Source organism: Ambystoma mexicanum, chromosome 1q (genome assembly GCF_040938575.1).
Source record: "Ambystoma mexicanum isolate Mex_15411 chromosome 1q, UKY_AmexF1_1, whole genome shotgun sequence".
Lineage (NCBI taxonomy): Eukaryota > Metazoa > Chordata > Amphibia > Caudata > Ambystomatidae > Ambystoma > Ambystoma mexicanum.
This window is the reverse complement of record NC_090922.1, coordinates 261953832-261973219: the sequence shown is the minus strand read 5'-3', so window position 1 is coordinate 261973219 and position 19388 is coordinate 261953832. Positions and strand designations below refer to the sequence as shown.

The 19388-nt window shown below is 43.5% G+C and overlaps 1 protein-coding gene across 2 annotated transcripts in view; it reads left to right on the top strand.

Annotated features, from left to right (window-relative positions):
* The window catches only part of LOC138527316 (cytosolic phospholipase A2 gamma-like), a 442073-nt gene that overhangs the window by 138726 nt on the left and 283959 nt on the right, over positions 1-19388 (top strand). For both annotated transcript variants that reach the window (XM_069638380.1, XM_069638375.1), the window contains 2 exons: positions 5524-5722; positions 8497-8614. In XM_069638380.1, coding sequence (XP_069494481.1) covers positions 5524-5722; positions 8497-8614 — 317 coding nt within the window. The remainder of the gene's footprint in view (positions 1-5523; positions 5723-8496; positions 8615-19388) is intronic.

The following is a 19388-nucleotide window of genomic DNA, read 5'->3' as shown; positions in this document are numbered from 1 at the left end:
ATGGTGGTTGGCGGACTTACCGCCCCATTCCGAGGTCGGCGGGGCGGTAAGTCCCCAATCCCCATTTACCCTTCCCCATTCCCATTTTTGCCCCATAGGGCATAATGGGAGTGGGGAAGGCGTTAATTACGCCACCGTAAATTACGGTGGCGTAATTAACATCAAGTTCCCTTACCGCCATGGTTTTTTACACCCGCTAGAAGCAGGTGTAAAATCCGCCATGGCGGAAAGGGAACTCGTGATTGGCGGTAAGGGGTCGGCGCAGCTAACGCTGGCGCTAACCCCTTACCGCCAGGGTCGTAATGAGGCCCTTTGTCTTGTAAAACAAGTGATGCCTATTCTTCATCAAGATAGTGCCAGGACACAAGGTTGGTGTTCTGGTTTATGAACACATCACTTTAGGTGGTTAACAATGTCCCTCGCATTCAACGTACTTTGTAACGAGACACAAAGCATTGAGGCGGTGCCAATTCTGGGGATCAACTGTCTGCACTAAGATGAGCTAGGTCAGGATTCAATCTAGAGAGCTATTAGATGCCTATGAGTTGCAATTATAGGGGTTGATGGGTCCCAACACAATCAAAGTATTTGTCTATGTTTGTAGGAGAAAACATTTAAATAAATCACTGAATGTAAAGCCGGCACTGTTTATGCACTTGAGGCTTGTACGAAAGGCACTAAACAGCACACATGAGAACCGGACCTAACTTTTAGACGGTATTTGGAACTATTCTTTACTTCATGCAAGCTAAATAGACAAGCTTGCCCTGATAAAAAATTACAATTTTTTTTAACAACTTTAACATACATTGCTTATTGTTATGGTCATTAAATAAATCATCCCTGGGATGAATTATACCTTACCATTTTCCTAAAATAGATAAAGAAATAATAGGACTAGAAATCAGGTTTGATTTATCTTATCTCAAATGTATTATTGTGTTGATTAAATTGCAACACGTGTATAATTATGGTTGAGGGCATATTTTTTCACTAAAGTAAATAGTGTTTCTCATCGTTTTTAGATTGTGAAATACATTTTCACTCGATCAAAGCTTTGACTGTGAACTGAACACATGGGTGGTTAAAAAATTAAGCGCATCCTGATTGAGGCCGCTACACTAAAAAGAGTGGGTGCCATTAGATGTTTGTTGGTATCCAGCTGGTAATTCTGGTGGCATACCACCAAAAGGTAATACCGTTTCTGCTGCCTGATATCCCAGTATTACTGGGATATTACAGGTGGCGGAATACCTGTAATTCCCCATTCCATGGAGTCCTCTAGGACTCCATGGGGAGAATTGCCTGTATTTCTGGCACCGGTACTAGCGGTGCCAGAAATACTGGCTATTTTGTGCCGGTGGGGCCCGAGTTGTCTCAGCTCTTGGCTGGAGGTATGTCAGGCAATGCCCACTGGCGCACCTGTACTCTGCCAGTCCGGAAAAGTGCCAGTATACGGAAATACCGGCATGTTTCTTTCCAGACCGGTAGAGATGTAATGAACCCCAGTGTCTTTTGAATTGACTCTTGAGATGCTGAAACACATTGGGCCTCATTACAAGGAAGGCGGTAGAGGGTTAACGCCAGTGGTAGAGCTGCCGGCCCCGTTAACCCTCTACCGCCTCATTACGAGGTCTGCTCGTGGGACCGGCTAAGGAGGCCTGGTAAAACCAGGCGTCCTTAGCGGCACCCGCGAGCAGACCAGGATGCTAACAATGGGCCTGTCATTAACGGGCCTGTTGTTAGCATCCTCCCCATTCCCATTGAGCTCTATGGGGGCTCAAATGGGAATGGGGATGTACCAGGTCCGGGAACCTGGAATGAGGAAATACTGGGCCGTCCAAGGTCGGAATGGCCCGGTATTTCCCCATTCCAAGGAACCCGGAGCTAGTACCCCGTATGGGGGTAGCCATGCAGCTAAAAGCGGTATGGCTACCTCCATACTTGTAATGAGGCCCATTATGTCGACATTTTAGATGCTCAATTATTAGCAATGATTGTTTCAACCATCTACAGAACATTTTGTTGTTAGATATACCGTGTGAATTAATGGTGGTCAATTTCAGACAAAATGTTGATTATCCAAATGATGACATTTGCTATTCATTGAATTCTATCTATATGTTTCCCATGTCTGTGAACATTTTTTAAAGAAATTTGATGTGGTGACAATGAAGGCTGATTTTAGGACACAAACACATATGCCCTCACTGATGTGATAAATGGTAATACTCAGAATTAATCTGAATGATGGTGTTTGCCTCCATGTAAGTATTGCAGCCTTTGGTGTTTATATTTTTATTTTTTAGACAGAGAATAGTACTGTGTGTGGTAGAGGGCTTTCGAGAGTTGGATCTCTGCACCTAGTGAAAGAGAAACCTTTACTACATAGCACCTGTCAGGATTACCGTCGGACCATGATACAGTTGTAGGTCTACCCCCTGAGTATCTAGGAACACACTTGTATTCCTCATGTGTGTGCGATACACATTATATGTTATCAATATATTCCCTGCACCAGTTTATCACATAACCAACAAGCATTTGCACTTTCAAACTGGGCCTCATTACGAGTATGGAGGTAGCCTCCATACCAGGTTCCAGGTCCAGGTTCCTTCAATGAGGAATTACTGGGCCATTCCAACCTTGCAGGACCCGGTAATTCCTCATTGAAAAAAACCCATCCCCATTCCCATTTGAGCCCCAACAGGGCTCAATGGGAATGTGGAGAGAGCTAGAAATGGGCCCGTTAATAACTGGACTGTTATTAGCTCCCTGGTCCCCTTGTGGGACCCGCTAAGGATGTCTGGTCTGACCAGACGTTCTCAGCGGGTCCCGCAAGGGGACCTCGTAATAGGGCATCCGGTAATGAATGCTGCCGGTCCCGTACCGGCACCGTTCATTACGGGAGCGCCAGGGTCGTAACAAGGCCCAGTGTCTTTTATACTAATAACTAGAAATACATTCAGAATGATCTCACTCTCTTGATTAGCATTTCTGTATATGTATTATCTTGTATAGATATTATATGAGCATTACAAATAATATAATATAAAAATATACAGTTCGCAAATATTAGCAATCGTCAGCAATGTTTGTGTGTTTGTGTGTGTGTGTGTGTGTGTGTGTACGTGTGTAAAACTAGTATGGGACAGTAAAACCTAAAATCATATTCACAGTCATGGCGCTGTCTAGATTGATGAGCCAGGTGACTGGTGAGGCCATACATACCAACCCGGAATAACCTTCTAAATGGAATTGTGTAGAAAGTCAGTTATAAGTCCATTCTGTATAAGGGCAGTGAACCAAGCACAAACTAAAAGCAAACTAAAGTAATAGGTTAAAAGTACAAGTAAAGCTTTTTATATCTCCCTGTAAGGGTTCCTTTTGTCTGTCATCTATGCTTTAATAGATCCACTTATCCTAGCCACGAAGTATGAGGAGCAGAACAGAACAGCTTCATGTGCTGTGCAAAAACTCATACGTTGATAAACTCTGTTTTCACCAGCGCATGGAAAGTTGAAAGGATTTCCTATCATATATACATCATGACACCTCTTAAGAGTGTAAAGATGGACAAGAAAAACAGATGTTGCAGAAAATTGGTAAAATTGATTCGTTCAGCCCTCAAAATATGAAAACAGTCATAACATTTGAATTCAGAAATTGTGGCTATTGAAGCATCCAGTAAACAATGATAACATTGGCAGAGTGCCAAATTAGGCCCATAAACTAGAAGACTACACCCATGGTTCATTGTAAAAATCGGCTGCTTGCTTTCTCTTTTGCCCAGGCAGTCAAGTATTATGGAGCCAGTTTGGTCCTCCAAACTCTAACGCCATCAGGATTCTTGACCAAGCTGGTTTCCCACTGCTTCTGTCAAGTATGCTCCTGGTTTATAAAGCATTTGCCCACCCCCGCTTATATGGAACACTCCTATTTCCATGTTAACCAATCTTAACAAGTGAACGTTATTAATTTAATCAGCAATTTCATCAACTTTCTTATATTTACCATCTTTTCACCCATTGAGATAGCATTAGTTTCAAACCATCACCTATTTTGGCAATGCCTCCCAAGACCATTGCCATCTAATTTCTGGCTGTTATCAGCTCATCTAAAAGGCATTGAGTTTCTCATTTACTAACATGGATTCTGACAAAATATTTACATAAGAATCTCCAGATTAGGAAGTGCACATCCTCTCAAAATAGTTGTAGACACTAAGCATTTGCTTCTTATAATTAACATTGCATGACTAACCTTTTGTTTCTTTCATGCCATCACTTTTTTAATATGGCAGATTTCCCAGAATCCTGATCGCATGGATATTTAAAAATAAAAATGATTTAAACTGTATATGTTACGATTTACAAACACATGCTCTGTGTAGGAATGTAAACCAGTTTCTCTTAAAGTGTGTAATGAATCATTTCAAATAACACATTGTTTTGAACTAATAGCTGCATTATTTTGAATTTTCGAATTCCCTATTTTCAAAGCAAACAGAGAAAAAAACAAATAGGTTGCTCGGCTTGCACTTATTTTGGCATAGCTTGAAGCAATGTCTTAATATCATGGTTTGTAAATAATATAAACTAGAAATTAAAAATGTCATAGTTCCTCAAGATCTGTGCTTTGAAGATAAGAAATGTATTTTAAACATATATAAATTTCTGGCTCTGTCAGCTTGTCACATGTCACCTGCCATTTAGGCTTGTTTTCTTTACCCGCGTTCAATGCAATTGAAAATGGTTTAGAAAAGATTTGTGTATTTTACTTGGACTTGAAAGGAAGAGATATCAAAGCCAATAAGTTTGAATAGACATATGTGAATATGAATCCTCTTTGTGATTGCCAAAACCTGTCAAAGTAGCCATTACTGAATATATGTTTTAGCCATTTATAGCTTGCCTTTGATTGTAAGCTTTTCAAATCACAGCTATATTTATGAGGCTTGCGACACTTCAAACAGCTGAGCCTCAAGAGTGTGCAATTCAGAGGGTCACACCAGTGAATGTTTGATGAGAACCAATGGGTAATACAAACAGAAACCCAAATGCTTAGTGAGCAGAGGGATCTAAGCTGATGCAAACAGAAGGAACCTGCCGACCACCAGGAGGCAAAGGCAGAACTACTGCCAACCTTGCCGTATGACAACTTGTCTGGTGTTTAAATTAATACAAAATTTCATTCAAGCTCAGTTTTCATTAGCATTTGGGGGTAATGTGTCAAAGCACACTGAGTTACCTTTGAAAACCATCCCTTTGAAAAATATCCCTGCCCAAGCTGTCGGAGCATGTTTGAGAAAAGAAAAAGCCAAAGCCATTATGCACACGTATTCCTTTTCACTCTTTTGCTCTGTCTTCTTTCTGTATTTTTCCCTTTTGCAATGCAATGTGAACTTAGTGACAGCTTTCTTCCCGAGGTTTGCAATTTGTGCTTAACAAATAAATAAACTTGTAATAGAGGTGATACAGGATCCTATGTAACCCTGTTTTTTTCCTATGTCTATTTGTCTAGGTGCCTTTCATTACTCAATGATTCGGGGAACTGGGTTGAGGAACTGGAAACGCTAAAGGACAAAATAATAGATAAGCTGGCTAACTTATCATGGGGCGTGGACCAATCCCTATTGAAACTCCTAGAGGCAGCTAACCGTGAAAATTATTCTCTGACAGACCTCTGGGCATACACCTTTGTCGCCTCAGCTCTAAAAGGAGTAAGAATTATCATTTTATCATTGAGAATATGGTCATTGATTGTGTACATTTGAGCATAGCTCATGTTTTCAAAAAAGTAAAAGTGAGCCTAAATTGGAACATCTTTTCTAATGTGGATGGACAACAATCTCATTAGTTTTACTGATTTTACTCCATGTTGCCTCCTGTGCTTGTAAAAAGAAGGTATAGTAAATGGTGTTTCTGCGCATTCTGTAGCAACACCCACGTACACAACTGTCAGAGCTCTCCGAGTGAGGATATTTGCTGATTGGGCAATGTGTGTATCCAAAGGCAGACATTTTATAATCAAGATCAGCTGAGCTCAAGTGTTTGCAAAGTCAGTGATTTCACAATAGAAAAAAGATGAGACAAAAAGTGTATGCATAGACATCCATTTAACAAAGGAAGACGGATGATCGAATGGTTGTGGCACAAGGCAGTCAATGCTCAAATTGAATCATGTGAGCCATTGCGTGTATCCAAAAGGCAGCTATTGTTTAAAATAAAAATAAAACTATGGGTATGTACAAAGGCGGCCCTCCCAAGAAAGAAAGCAAGTGATCCAGAAGATGATCTGAAGCCTGTCCTTGAAAACAATAAACCAGCTAAGACAATGGTTGCATCAAAGTCAGTCATTCCAGACAGACAGGCTTGTCAATGGATGTAACCAAAGGCAGCCATTGTACGCATACACCAAGTGAGCCAATGGTTGTATTTAAAGGCTGCCATTGTACTAAAGAAGCCAGCTGAACCAATAGGTCTATCCAAAAGCAGACTTACATAAAATAAACCAGGCTAGCAAATTGGTGTCACTAAAGAACCCAAGTGGCCGGTACCCAGTCAATATATCTAAAACATTACAGAGTGGTACATTGCAGAGTGGACCATTGTACTGAAAAACACTGCAAACATTAATTAAATAAATACACGGTAGTGGGGTTAAGTGGTTAAAATGGGCTGGGAAGGGGTTGCGGTGGTGTTATAAAAAAATGAGTGGCTTGGGTGGGAACCCCCCCCACAAATAAAATTTAAAAAGACAATTCGGGTTTTTCTGTATTTTTTCGCAATGAAATGTACACTCTGTAATTGTGGTCGGTAAAATAACATATAACCAAGTGGGGTGGTAGTTATATTCATGGGCAGTCATTGCATAAAAAACATGTGAGCCAATAAGGGTATTCAAATGCAGTCATTGCACTAAAGAAGCCTGATGACCCGCTTGCTGTATTCAGAGGCAGCCATTACACAAAGTAAACAGGTTGAACCAAAGACAGCCATTACAAATATGTATTCAGGTGACCCAGACAATGCATCCAAAGGCAGTCATTGCATAAAAGAAACACACGTGAGCCAGTGGATTTACCCAAAGACAGCCATTGCATAAAAGAAACAGGTGAACCAAAGTCTATATCCAAAGGAAGCCATTACACACAGAAACATAAGTTGAGGCAATGATTGTATTCAAAGCCAGCCATTAAAGAAATGATAACAGGTGACCCAATGGGTGTACTCAAACAAAACCATTGCACACAATAAACCAGGTGATCCAATTAATGTATCCAAAGGCAGCTATGACACTAAAAGAACTGGATATCTAATGGTTGCATGCAGAGGCAGACATTGTATAAAAGAAAACATGTCAACTAATAGTTATTTCCAAAGACATCCATTGAATAAAAGAAGACAGGTGAAGATGTATCAAAGGCAGCTAATGCACAGAATACACCAGGTGAGCCAATGGATGTTTCTAAAGGCATTGATTGTACACACTAATTCAGGTGCACCATTGTTTGTAAATGCAGCCAGATATTGCATAAAGGGAAAGAGTTGCACCTTTGAATGTGTCCAAATGCTGCCCTTTCCCAAAAGAAGACAAGTGAGTCAGAAGATGTATCCGAAGGAAACCATTGCACACAATAAATCTGGCGAGCCAATGGGTGTATTCAAAGGCAAAACAAAAGGGGTGATGGCTGGGAGTTTTTTGGAATTAATCCTGACCGCTGGCTTAGTTCTGAACAACCGTCCAGGACATTTGCCTTCAGCCTGCATAGCCATTACAGAAAGGGGGAAACCATATGCAAATCAGATGCGGTCCCACCCCAAGAGGGGGTGTATCTCAATCAGATGCCCTGTTTGCATTTTTTATTTTACGAAGCCCTTTGACCAATATCTCTTTTTCGAAAGTGAGTGTTCTATGATCACAAAAACGTTTCATATAAGGCAGAGTCACAAGACAAAACTCTGGTTAGGAGTGAGAGGTACCTAGATTTCAATAACCAATAGTCATTATTTGTGACTAAAGGGAATTGTAGTAAATGTATTTATTTTTTCAAATTGTACTTCAAACCTCGGACTGTCATACATCAAGACGAATCATAAGGAAATTATCCTCACTGTGTAAGAACTTTTGTTTTCCTGCTGGCCTTTCACCTTTTTTGTTTTATGTATTTTGTTAGCTAAGATCTAGTCACCACCACCTCTAGTGGCTTCAAGGACCGGATCCCACCATAATTGTTGAGATCTTGAAAGTCATCAGAGTGCATTCTGGTCCGGCATCAGAGCCAAATGTTCCATTCATAGTATCTCTGTAGGTACCCGTTTATATGGTCATTAGAATACATTTTGACCAGCCTTTACATCCCCCATTTGGCAGCTCATTCTTGTGGTTTAGTGTATTCATGTTTTTGCTCTTGGGTTTAGCTTTTTCCAACACAAATTTGGGTACTTCCTTTTTCGTTTTTAGGCACTAACTTATTGCTCTGTTACTTTCCAGGTATCTGATTCAAGAGTATCCAGCTGGAGTAGAGTTCATGAGACAGGAGCTGTGCCTTACACTGTCTGCACTGCAGTGAACAAACCAGCCGTTGAAAGATCAAACTATACGAACCCAGGCAAGATACTGCTGAAATATTGGGGACATGTCTAGACAATCCGGTGGTTTAGATGTGGCAGGTTTTATTACTTAGTTACTACCTGATCTACAACTGGAAATATACTTCCAGATTGAAATCATTCCCCGAAAGCCTTGAGCCCTCCATTTTCAATGTCTTTCATTGAGCAAGCCATTCTCTAGCCTTTTGACAGTTGGGCAGCATGTAGACGTAGCAGGATAGGGTGAGCAGGATAGGTCTGAGATATATGCATCACAGAGATCATCAGTGAATATTTCAGGGTTAAAGAGTAGTTAATTTTGGTGAGTAGGATTGAAGTGTTTGCTAGAAAACATTTGTTTTTTGAGTGCCCCCTCTGATCCAAGGATGAGTCCAGAGTGCTCCATTGGTTGTTTATTTGTTCGGTATGACCACAGGGAAGGAAAAAGCAGTTGATATAAGATTGAGATCAAAGGCCAGTTAGAAAAATGTTATCATCACTGTTCTCTTTGCCCATAACTAGCCCTGGACCAAGAGGTTGGGCTTTGCTTGCCATCCTCCCTCACCTGCACCAGCTAGACATTAAAAAAGGCAGGGGAATAGGGGCATGCTTTTTCTTTCTTTAATTCCTCTCCACCCTGTGGTAGGCATAGTTATTTCTAGCATGGGTCACCAGGATCCAATGAGCTTCCAAATCCCACCACGGATGTGCAATGGTCATGGTGGTACTCAGGAGCCCAAAGCAGCACACACATATTAAAGGCTTCCAAGAATTTAGTGATTGAAGGACCCACACATATTGATGGGTCACCTTAGGGTGAGCATGCTCATTAGTACCACTTGCTCTAGCTTTAAGTCTTGATTAAAAGTGGGGCGCTAAATCATGAATTAGTCATGTGAGTGCTTGTATTGAGACTCCATGGAAAACCTTCTTTTTTTTATTTATGTTTTATTGTAAAATAGTTTGTATTAAACTTTATACATTCAGATATAAAAAGAAAGAAAAAAAGACTAAGTACATTTTGAGAAAGAAGAAGGTAAGAAGATAAAACTCATACTGAAATAGATATTATAAATTTTAAAAACAAGGAAAATACCTAAATAATTACAAATATTTAACATTTCGTTAAGATCTGCCAATTCATTTCAATCAATGATATTAGCTTTTTTCAAGTATTGCACAATTCTAAGAAGTAGCAATGATAGTCTACCTTTTAGCATATATAACCACAAATTTGCCTTGTCTAAAATGTTCAACACAGTGTATGAAACCTTCTCTGCAAAACATTAGCAGAACTCACCTACCCTGTGGGGTCTTTTCACATTCTATGACATTTCTGGTTCTATCAGGGTCAGCCTGCACGTGTGTGAGAAGAAGTGCTTATTCAGAATTATTAATGGTGTAACAATATTAGGGAAAGTGCTAATAGAACCAATAGGTATTCTCTGGCATACCAATCTTCTTATTTTATTCATGGATTTGCATAATATTTTAATTTGTATGCTAATACATCATGGATAGAATTCACGGTCCCTTTAATTTCAAAGGTAAAAGTTGAAACCTAGAGGGGCACCTTTTTTTTAGACCAGTCATGTGCCCTCTATGGTGTACTGGCTTATTTGTTGAGAAATTATAACACTTATCTTGTTCCCCAACATCTGTCATAGCATTAGTGGTGATTAGAGCTATGGCTTTCTTCTTTCTTCAAACTTTATGATTTGTTAGCATTCGCTCTTCAGATACCTTCATATTAGCCAGTTTTTTCTGACTTTATACCCAGTTAAAAGTCTGTACATACTTCAAGATGGCCGTCGGCAGGAGAGGTTGCGTTTGAGCCGCGCTTCCGCCGGGCCGCCAACATAAAGCACCATAATTGCTGAAATCCGAGCGGATTTGAATCGGGTCCCATCCCGCCTCACATATGCGGGGGTGGGCGCACCAGCAACCGGAATCTCGTCGAGCATAACCCCCCCTAGGGGTGAGAACCATAGAAGAGGCGAGCCTGCCCATCCCCCACCGAGAGAGACCCGCCCGTTCCTGCGGGGGACCTCGGGAGGGTGAGAGGAGACGGGGATGGAGCGAAGGAAGACGCAGCAGCTGAGGGGCTTCCTGCGTCCCCCTGACACCCCCCGCACGTGGGCCTGTCCATAGCACCCGGTGGGTGCAACCTGCTTCCAGGGGACCTGACGCGGCGAGGGCAGGTGGACGGGACTCCCCGCACGGTCTCCAACTAACTGCCGCTCCACCTTACGGCACCAACGGGCGGGCCCGCACACAGCGGGAGATACAAGACGCACCCCCGAACCAGAGGCGCACGGCCTGAGGTGGAGAAGAGACCAAGAGAACGAGGTGAGAGCGCCCGCTTGGCACCTCACTGCTGCGTACCTCTGGAGGCGACTCCATAAGCAACGCACAGCTCCTCGCACGGGTCGTGGAGCAACTCCCCCCCACCACCATCATCCATTTCGCAGCACAGAGTGGGAATGCAGGGGGGGGGGGGCTGAGGCCTCGGGGGTGGAGGAATAAGACCACAGTCTGTAAACCAATATACCCGAAGAAGGCAAGAGAAGCGCTGCAATCTTCCCCACACAGAGGAGGACCCACACAGCACAGCCAGCGGCCCACCGGCGGAAGGGGGGGAAGACCCTCCGGAATCCATGGAGAGCGTCTTTAGCTCCCTCGCCTCAACCTTCCGGGAGGTACCCAGAAGCACGACAGGACCCGACAAATAGGGCAGATGTCGAGGGCGAAGGGGAAGGGGGGTGCTTCCCAACCAGTGCAGCAACCTCCCTGTCAGGACACTAATCTGCTTAAAATGTGGTCAGCAGAGGGGCCGCCAACCGCTAAGGACAGGGTAGGAGAAGAGCACTCAAAGCACAACACCCCCAATCCCAGACCTCTCCACTAACTAAAGATGACATGAGGGAGTGGTTTGTGGAGCTACAAGACAAGTTTATGTCCACGGTACAGGAACAGTTTAACTCAATGAGGAATGAAATGAAGCAGGCCGTCCAAGAACTGCGAGTAGATGTGGCTAAACTGGAGGAAAGGACAGATACCCTGGAAAGAATTGTGCAAAATGTGGAGGAGGAAGTGACTCAGAACAGCGAAACACAGGAGCAGCTGGTACGGCTAACCCATAACCTTGAAATCCAGTGTGAAGATTTGGAAAACCGCTCCCGTAGATCTAATATCCGCATTAAATATATGCCTGAATCAGTGTCAGATAAAGACCTAAAGTGTGCGGTGCAGGAAGTCTTCAGAGACATATTAGAGGAACAAGATGCAGAGAGCATTGGGATTGATAGAGTCCACAGGGTGGGTCCAAAAAGAAAAGGGGCACCAGGTGCAAAGACCGAGGGATGTACTGGCGGCCCTATCATCATATCCTCAAAAGGAGCAGATTCTAAGGAAGGCGAGACAATTAGACCACATAAGGATGAATGGAGTCGAAATACAATTATATCAGGATTTGGCCTTGGCGACATTATTAAAAAGAAGGCAGATGGCACCCCTGGTGAGAGTATTGGTGGCAAAAGAAATAAGATACAAATGGACGTTTCCTTTTGGGCTACTATTTGAGTGGGAAGGCAAACAGAGGAGAGTGACCACCAGCGAGGAAGGTCTGCATATAATGGGCCAGCAAGCGGAGGAGGAAGACACTGATGGGGCCAGGACAAGGGGAGATGCACATAAGAGCCTGAGAGGGCGGGAGGATGTGCGGCGAAGAAAAAAGCATAACGGCAGGGGGAAGGCGGGGCACCCACTGGGGAAATAGGAGTTAAAATTCTCGCTATAAAGATAGCTCGCTTTCAGAATGGAGTAGGCGGGAGTAGGAAAATCACAGGACTATCAGAATATCAGAATGCTGGCGGCCGGGCGGGGGACCCGGCGGGGATTTAGCCAAGGACGAAGGAAGATGCAGGGTTTAGGACCCCCTGCAAAAAGTACCCCGAGTCCAGAGAGGGCAAGGAGCGATAGGCGCAAATGCCCTAGCAACCTTAGGTGCCTGGGCCCTCCTCGGGATCAAAGTTGTGTTACTGTTAACGGTTGGGGGAAGTTGGGTAATGTTGGGGGAAATTGGGAGGGGGACCTCTGGAAGAGGGAAGGGAACACAGAAAGCAGGAAAATTTAGGCCAAGTCAGTAGACAAGAGCGATGGGAAAACTCAGAATTTTCTCTTTAAATGTTAGGGGGCTGAACTCGTCAGTGAAGAGGAGGAAGCTTGAAGCTTTGGTAAAAAGGGAACAGGTGAGCATTCTGCTCCTCCAGGAGACACATATCAAGGCCCGGGATAGGCAGAAGGTTCGCCTGAGAGGGTACTCGATCTGGACACAGGCAAGTGCAGGCAATAAAAGAGCAGGTGTGTTGATTGCAGTTAAAGGGGGTTTGGAGGCGACCCTCATAGACACGCTGGCTGATAGGGAAAGGAGGTATGCATTTGCAAACTGTGCGATAGAGGGTTTCCGACTCACCCTTGCGGTAATATACGCACCGAACTCTGGGCAAGACACATTTCTCCGAAACACGCTGGGGAAACTAGAGGGATTTGCGAAGGGAGAGATAATACTGGGGGGAGACCTGGCCTGGCAACCAAAGCTGGACAGAAGTGTTGGGGGGACACACGGCCAGGGACCCCCTTCGAAACAACTTAAATTTAAGATGGAGCAGATGGCTCTGCAGGATGTCTGGAGGGAAAAGATGGGGCAAGCAAATGCATTCACGTATTACTCGCACGTCCATAACACGATGTCGAGAACAGACTACTTTTGGGTGTCGGTCGGACTGCTGGGGATGATCCAGGGAATAGATATGGGGGCTATAGCACTGTCGGATCATGCTCCACTCTGGCTGGACATTCAGACGCCAGGTAAGGGAAGTGGTCTCTGGAAATGGGAATTACCGTCCGACATTTTAAAGGATCAGATGATGGGGAAGGCAGTAGGGGACAAAATTAAAGAATACTTCGAACAAAATGACAATGGAGATGTTCCCCTAGAGACCGTTTGGGCAGCCTTCAAGGCAGTAACTCTGGGTCACATTATAGCACTAAAGGCAGCTAAAGATAAGCAGCACTACGAATGGGAAAGGACACTAGAAAAGAAAATCACAGATACAGATATACAAGGGGAGATAGTAGCTCATCCCACAAGAACTCTCAAGAAGGCATTGAAACACGTGCAAGGGCAGCTCGATATGCTGTGCAATAAGAAGGCAGAGAGGTCCCTACTCTAACTAAAGCAACGTTATTACATCATGGCCAACAAGGCAGACAAATTCCTAGCAAGACAACTCAGAGAAAAACAGAAATCAAGGACGATCCTGAACGTCAAAGACATACACGGGACTACACAAACACGCAACAGGGGCATATGGGAGGTATTCAAGGCTTTCTATCAAAATCTGTATGCGACAGAACACCCGGATGAGGACCAGCAAGATAGGTTCCTTCACTCACTACACCTCCCAACTATCTCGGAGGAGGACAAACAGTTACTGGACTCCTGCATCACGGAACAAGAGGTCCGTAGGGAAATAACGGACCTCCCGTCTGCAAAGGCACCAGGTCCTGATGGTTTTACGGCCCCCTTTTACAAAAAGTATTCGGACATACTTGCACCAATTTTGACAAGGCTACTAAACACATTCAAGGACAAAGGAAACGTAACCCCATCAATGAACGAGGCGAAAGTCTTGGTTTTCCGTAAGGCAGGTAAAGACCCCACTCTCCCGGGCTCGTATCGCCCTATAGCACTGATTAATTTGGACGCAAATATATATACCAGGATAACCTTCCGACCCTAATAGATACAGATCAATCAGGCTTTATCCCCGGTAGGCAAACACACGATAACCTAAGATGAATTGTCCGTCTGGTAGAAAAAATAGGTATCACTCACACACTAGTGGCTTTTCTCTCCCTTGACGCTGAGAAGGCCTTCGACCGGGTAGAATGGTCCATATTGTTTAAGACACTAAAGCATATGGGGTTCGGAGATCACTTTATCAATATGGTTAAAGCCAACTATAATTCTCCATCGATAAGAATTGCACAGAACGGGGAAGTCACTGAGAAGGTGCATATTACAAGAGATACAAAACAGGGATGCCCACTCTCCCTGCTCCTGTATGCCATTTTCCTAGAGCCTCTCCTAGTTAGGATCAGGGAATCGGTAGGGGTAAAGGGGATTGAGATGGCGGGCAAGCAGCATAAAGTTATTGCATATGCAGATGATATGCTGCTGGCTCTGGCAGACCCTGAGAGATCCATACCACACGCCCTGAGAGAATTGGAGGAATTCGGGGTGATCTCTGGCTTAAAAATGAATAGGAAAAAATCAGAGATCGTACTCCTGGAGGAAGATAAAGGGAAAGTTGCGGAATTGGCGGGCTCTCATGGGCTAAAAGTAGCAGAGGAGGGTATTAAATATCTAGGGGTGACCCTCACACGTAAGGTTGACCTGTTATATAAGAATAATTACCCACACTTACTGACAAGGGTGAAGAATGAACTAGACAGATGGTGTCCGCTTAGGGTATCATGGTGGGGAAGAATCCAATCAGTTAAAATGAACATACTCCCCAAGGTTCTTTATTATTTTCACGCCCTTCCAGTAGCCGTCCCAGACTCGTTTTTTAAAGCACTGTCCAAGGCCATTTCGGGATACGTCTGGAATAGAAAACCACCGAGGGTGGCCAGAGCTATCCTCACGGCCCCGATCAGGGCAGGGGGTCTAGCTCTGCCACATTTTAATAAATATTATCAAGCAGCGCAGCTTTGGGTTCTGAAGGAATGGCTGGGAGAAGACCAAAGGACAATATGGGCACTACAAGACAGGGCTGTAGCCAGGACCCCTCTGGAGGACCTGCTGTGGAAACACAAACAATATAGACACCCAAACCTCAGAATCAGTGAGGTCATGAGAACTACTCTTAGCGCCTGGGATGACCAAACCAAAAAGGGGCTTATGACCACCCCACTAGTCCCATTTACACCCATCTGTCGGAACCCGCAGTTCCCCCCGGCACTAGAGCCTGGGGCCTTTGAGAATTGGGAAACAGCAGGGTGTAGGAAAATCGGGGAAATGTTCCAAGACAATGAAATAAGGACATTTGCGGAATGCAAAAGAATGTGGAACCTGACGGACGCTGAAAGGTATAAATATGAGCAATTGAAACATTGGCTTTCCACTCCCGAGGTATACTAGGCGGCCTCGAGAGACCTAACATCCTTCGAAAACTACATAATAACCAACCCTGGAGACAAAAAACTGGTGTCATCATATTATAAGTTTATCAATACGACAGAAGAAGAAATCAAATGGGCATATATGAGGAGATGGGAAGGCACGCTAAGGGAAGGTATAACCAGGAAGCAATGGGAATAATTATGGGGGAGGATCCCGAAACTCACCAGAGTGGTTCAAACAAGAGAAATGTGGCTCAAAATAGTCATGCAATGGCACTACACCCCTGAGAGGCTCAAATCCATGTACCCGAAATTGTCGGACCAATGCTGGAGAGGGTGCCGGGAACCAGGCACTTGGAGACATATCTGGTGGGACTGCAGGGTGGTAAAGGGTTTCTGGAGAGAAGTGCAAGCGGAAATGACCAAAATCTTTCCGGGGGCGACCACATGGACGAACGGTTGTGGATGTGCGGTCTCATAGACCCACAGGCCAAAAAACTCCACAAATCCCAATGGAGAAGCTTCATGGGCCTAGTCATCGCGGCTTGGGCGACTATAGCCCAGAACCGGAAAAAACAAGATCCGCCTTTGGTATTCTCCTGGTTACATAAAGTCTGGTCGCAAATGACCATGGAAAAGATAACGCACCAGCTTCAGGATCACAAGACCATATTCACGAAAGAATGGGGACCGGTGCTGGAGTACCTAAAGTCGGACTACATGGAACAATGGTGCCCGCACAATATTAGAATATCAGCCATTTGCGGCTCGTAAATCATTCCCTGAAACAAAACCGAATGGGACCCTCATCTTCCAGAGGAGTGGGTGGGAAGGGGCGAGGGGGGAGACGGATGTTTATTGTGTTGATGTTGATACATGAAAATAATAAAAATATGTTTAAAAAAAAGTCTGTACATAAATGAGGTGCTCTGCAGCCTCTTATGCCATTGTTAGTATTTCTGTACATTGAAGAGCCCTCGTTGGATAGTGTGTCCTTAGAAGTAGTCTTAAGGGGCGTGGCCAAGCGTGACACAGAATGGTGGCTTAAATCGGAGCTCCCGCTCCCGTGTTCAAATATCAAGTTTGGAGGGACTCGGACTTTGATAAATACCTTTCCTACTTATGTGCCCTGAGGTCCTGAGGTACTGGTCCTCCAGGGTGTGGGGGAAAATGTTTCCGACTACAGCTCTCAAATTTTAGGGCCGAGGCCTGAAGCACCGGCACCCAGCAGTTAGAGATTCCGCATTTCCTGTCACTGAAGTGCTGCCCTTTGCCTGGCAAACAGAACCTCTCCACAACGCAGTCTGTTACATGACTAACAGCTTTTCTACAGCTATTAAGCACTTGAAGTACTTTTAATTTATGAACAGAGATATTATCAGCTTCCTATGTGGAAATATCACCCCAAAATTTGCACCAGACGATTTAAAACATGAAATAAGTGATATTTACCCACTATCAATTATATCCAGGAATGATTATGGAACGACTGATTATTTAGACTAATGGTTATCCAATGAATACATCAATATTGTAAAAGAAACCTCTCCCAGTGTTTTTATATCAAGGAGGTAGCTAACTGGTCTTCTGGGATGAACGTTGCATAGTGTGCTTTTCTGTGCCTCACACATCTGCTGTTGAAGTTGAATAAGTGGCGGTCCTCTGCAAATTACTTCACCCCAACAACCTCGTATAATAAGCCTTGGTGACCTGAACACTTAAATATAACTGTCGATGAACAAACTTTGATATTTCTTGTGCAATTTAAAGACCCCTTTGCTGCTATGAACTACATTTCAAGATGTCTTCACAAAAAAGTCAAGCAAAAGGCTCGGCTAACATAGAAACAACGGCCACCTTAAAACGGCACAAAAGTAACTCCACTCTTCCTGCTAAAACAATGTTGGAATACAATTTTGAAACGATTTTACTTGAAATTAGAGCACTCAACGCCTTTATGGAGATCACTAACATTAAACTCCAACAATTAGATGAAAGATGTGTGAGCTTTGAGAACAGAGTTGAAGAAGTTGAAAAAAGAGTGAGCGTAGCTGAAGATGTTACTACTAAAGTTACTCATAGGGAACAACCCATTCTTACCATTCAGAAACAAAATGTAGACTTGTATGATAGAAACCGTAGGAATAACCGGCATGTCTTTGGCTTTCCAGAAGGAGTGGAAGGGGAGGATGTAGCTCTCTTTTTAAAAAGAGCCTTCCAAACATTATGAACTTGCAGCTGCCCATTGCCCTTAATATCCAAAGGGCACATAGGATTGGACCTAAAAGGACAGAATCGTATAAGGAAAATGCACCAAGAACAATAATTTTGTTGCTCCTCAAATACACTCAACTCTAGTTTATTCTGCAGCATGCTAAAAGGATGGATCGTCTAATCTGGAATGGTTATAGGATTTTTATTTCACAAGATGTGTCCAAAATCAAAGCCCAGTGGAAAAACGATCTACTCTCATATCGTCCTGCCCTCAAGCAGCTAAATGCTGCTTGAGGGCAGGACGATATGAGAGTAGATCGTTTTGATCCACCCATGCACTTTCAGGGTCACCATTAATGATAAGACATCTTCATTCAAGGACCCAGCTTATTTAAATTACTACATAAGACTGCAAAAGATGGAAGCGATGAATACAGGAAAAGCCAGACACACATAATTCTCCTTCAGGAATTCCTTGAATCAAGAAAATGCCTTTACTAACCCCACTTTGTAGAAATGCTTTTACGTGAATATTTATTTTATATATGTCTTCTGAATTGTATCTATTTTTGTTGAATAAATTATGAAGTTTTTGTAACACAGAAGTGTGAGCATTGCGTAGTGCAGTATTTATTACAGACCTGCACTTCTCTGAGAGGGACTACCAGTGTTATGCCCAAGAGGGAGTGGTAGCTCTATACTCTATCCTCTGTTTTCATTGAAATAATACCCTGTCTTTTGAGAATAAGCCCCCAGAGACCAAAAAAGTAGGCGTTGGCCCTTTTTTCAAAAAGTCATAAGGCTAAGTCAGAATTAACGCTTTACATCATGAATGCCCATGGCACAACTGGGAATGTGCTGATTCAGAGAGATGGAGAATAGCTTGACTCATTTGATGACAAGTTTGAGATATTAAAATCCAATGCAGCAGTCAATAAGGCACTTGTGACACATCCAATACCTGCTTGCGAGGATGCTGACACAGACCCTACAGAAGCACATAGTTATGTTATGATATGTTATATTGATTTATACCATGTGTTGAAAACAGCTCCCCAAATAACCTGTATAATGCCACAGTAGTGAGGCAGGCAACCTTGCCTTGCGGAAAGAGAGTAAGAAAACAATATTAGCAAACAATATTAGCAAAAAAAAAACACCACATTGCATTGATGGAAAGTGACTTTGTTCATGTTAAAGAAAGGCTCAATACAAAGCTACAGACTCTATACAATAAGGACCTGAACAGATGAGTAAAGTGAAACCACATGGACGAACGGGTGTGGATGTGCGGTCTCATAGACCCACGGGCCAAAAAACTCCACAAATCCCAACGGAGAAGCTTCATGGGCCTAGTCATCGCGGCTTGGGCGACTATAGCCCAGAACCGGA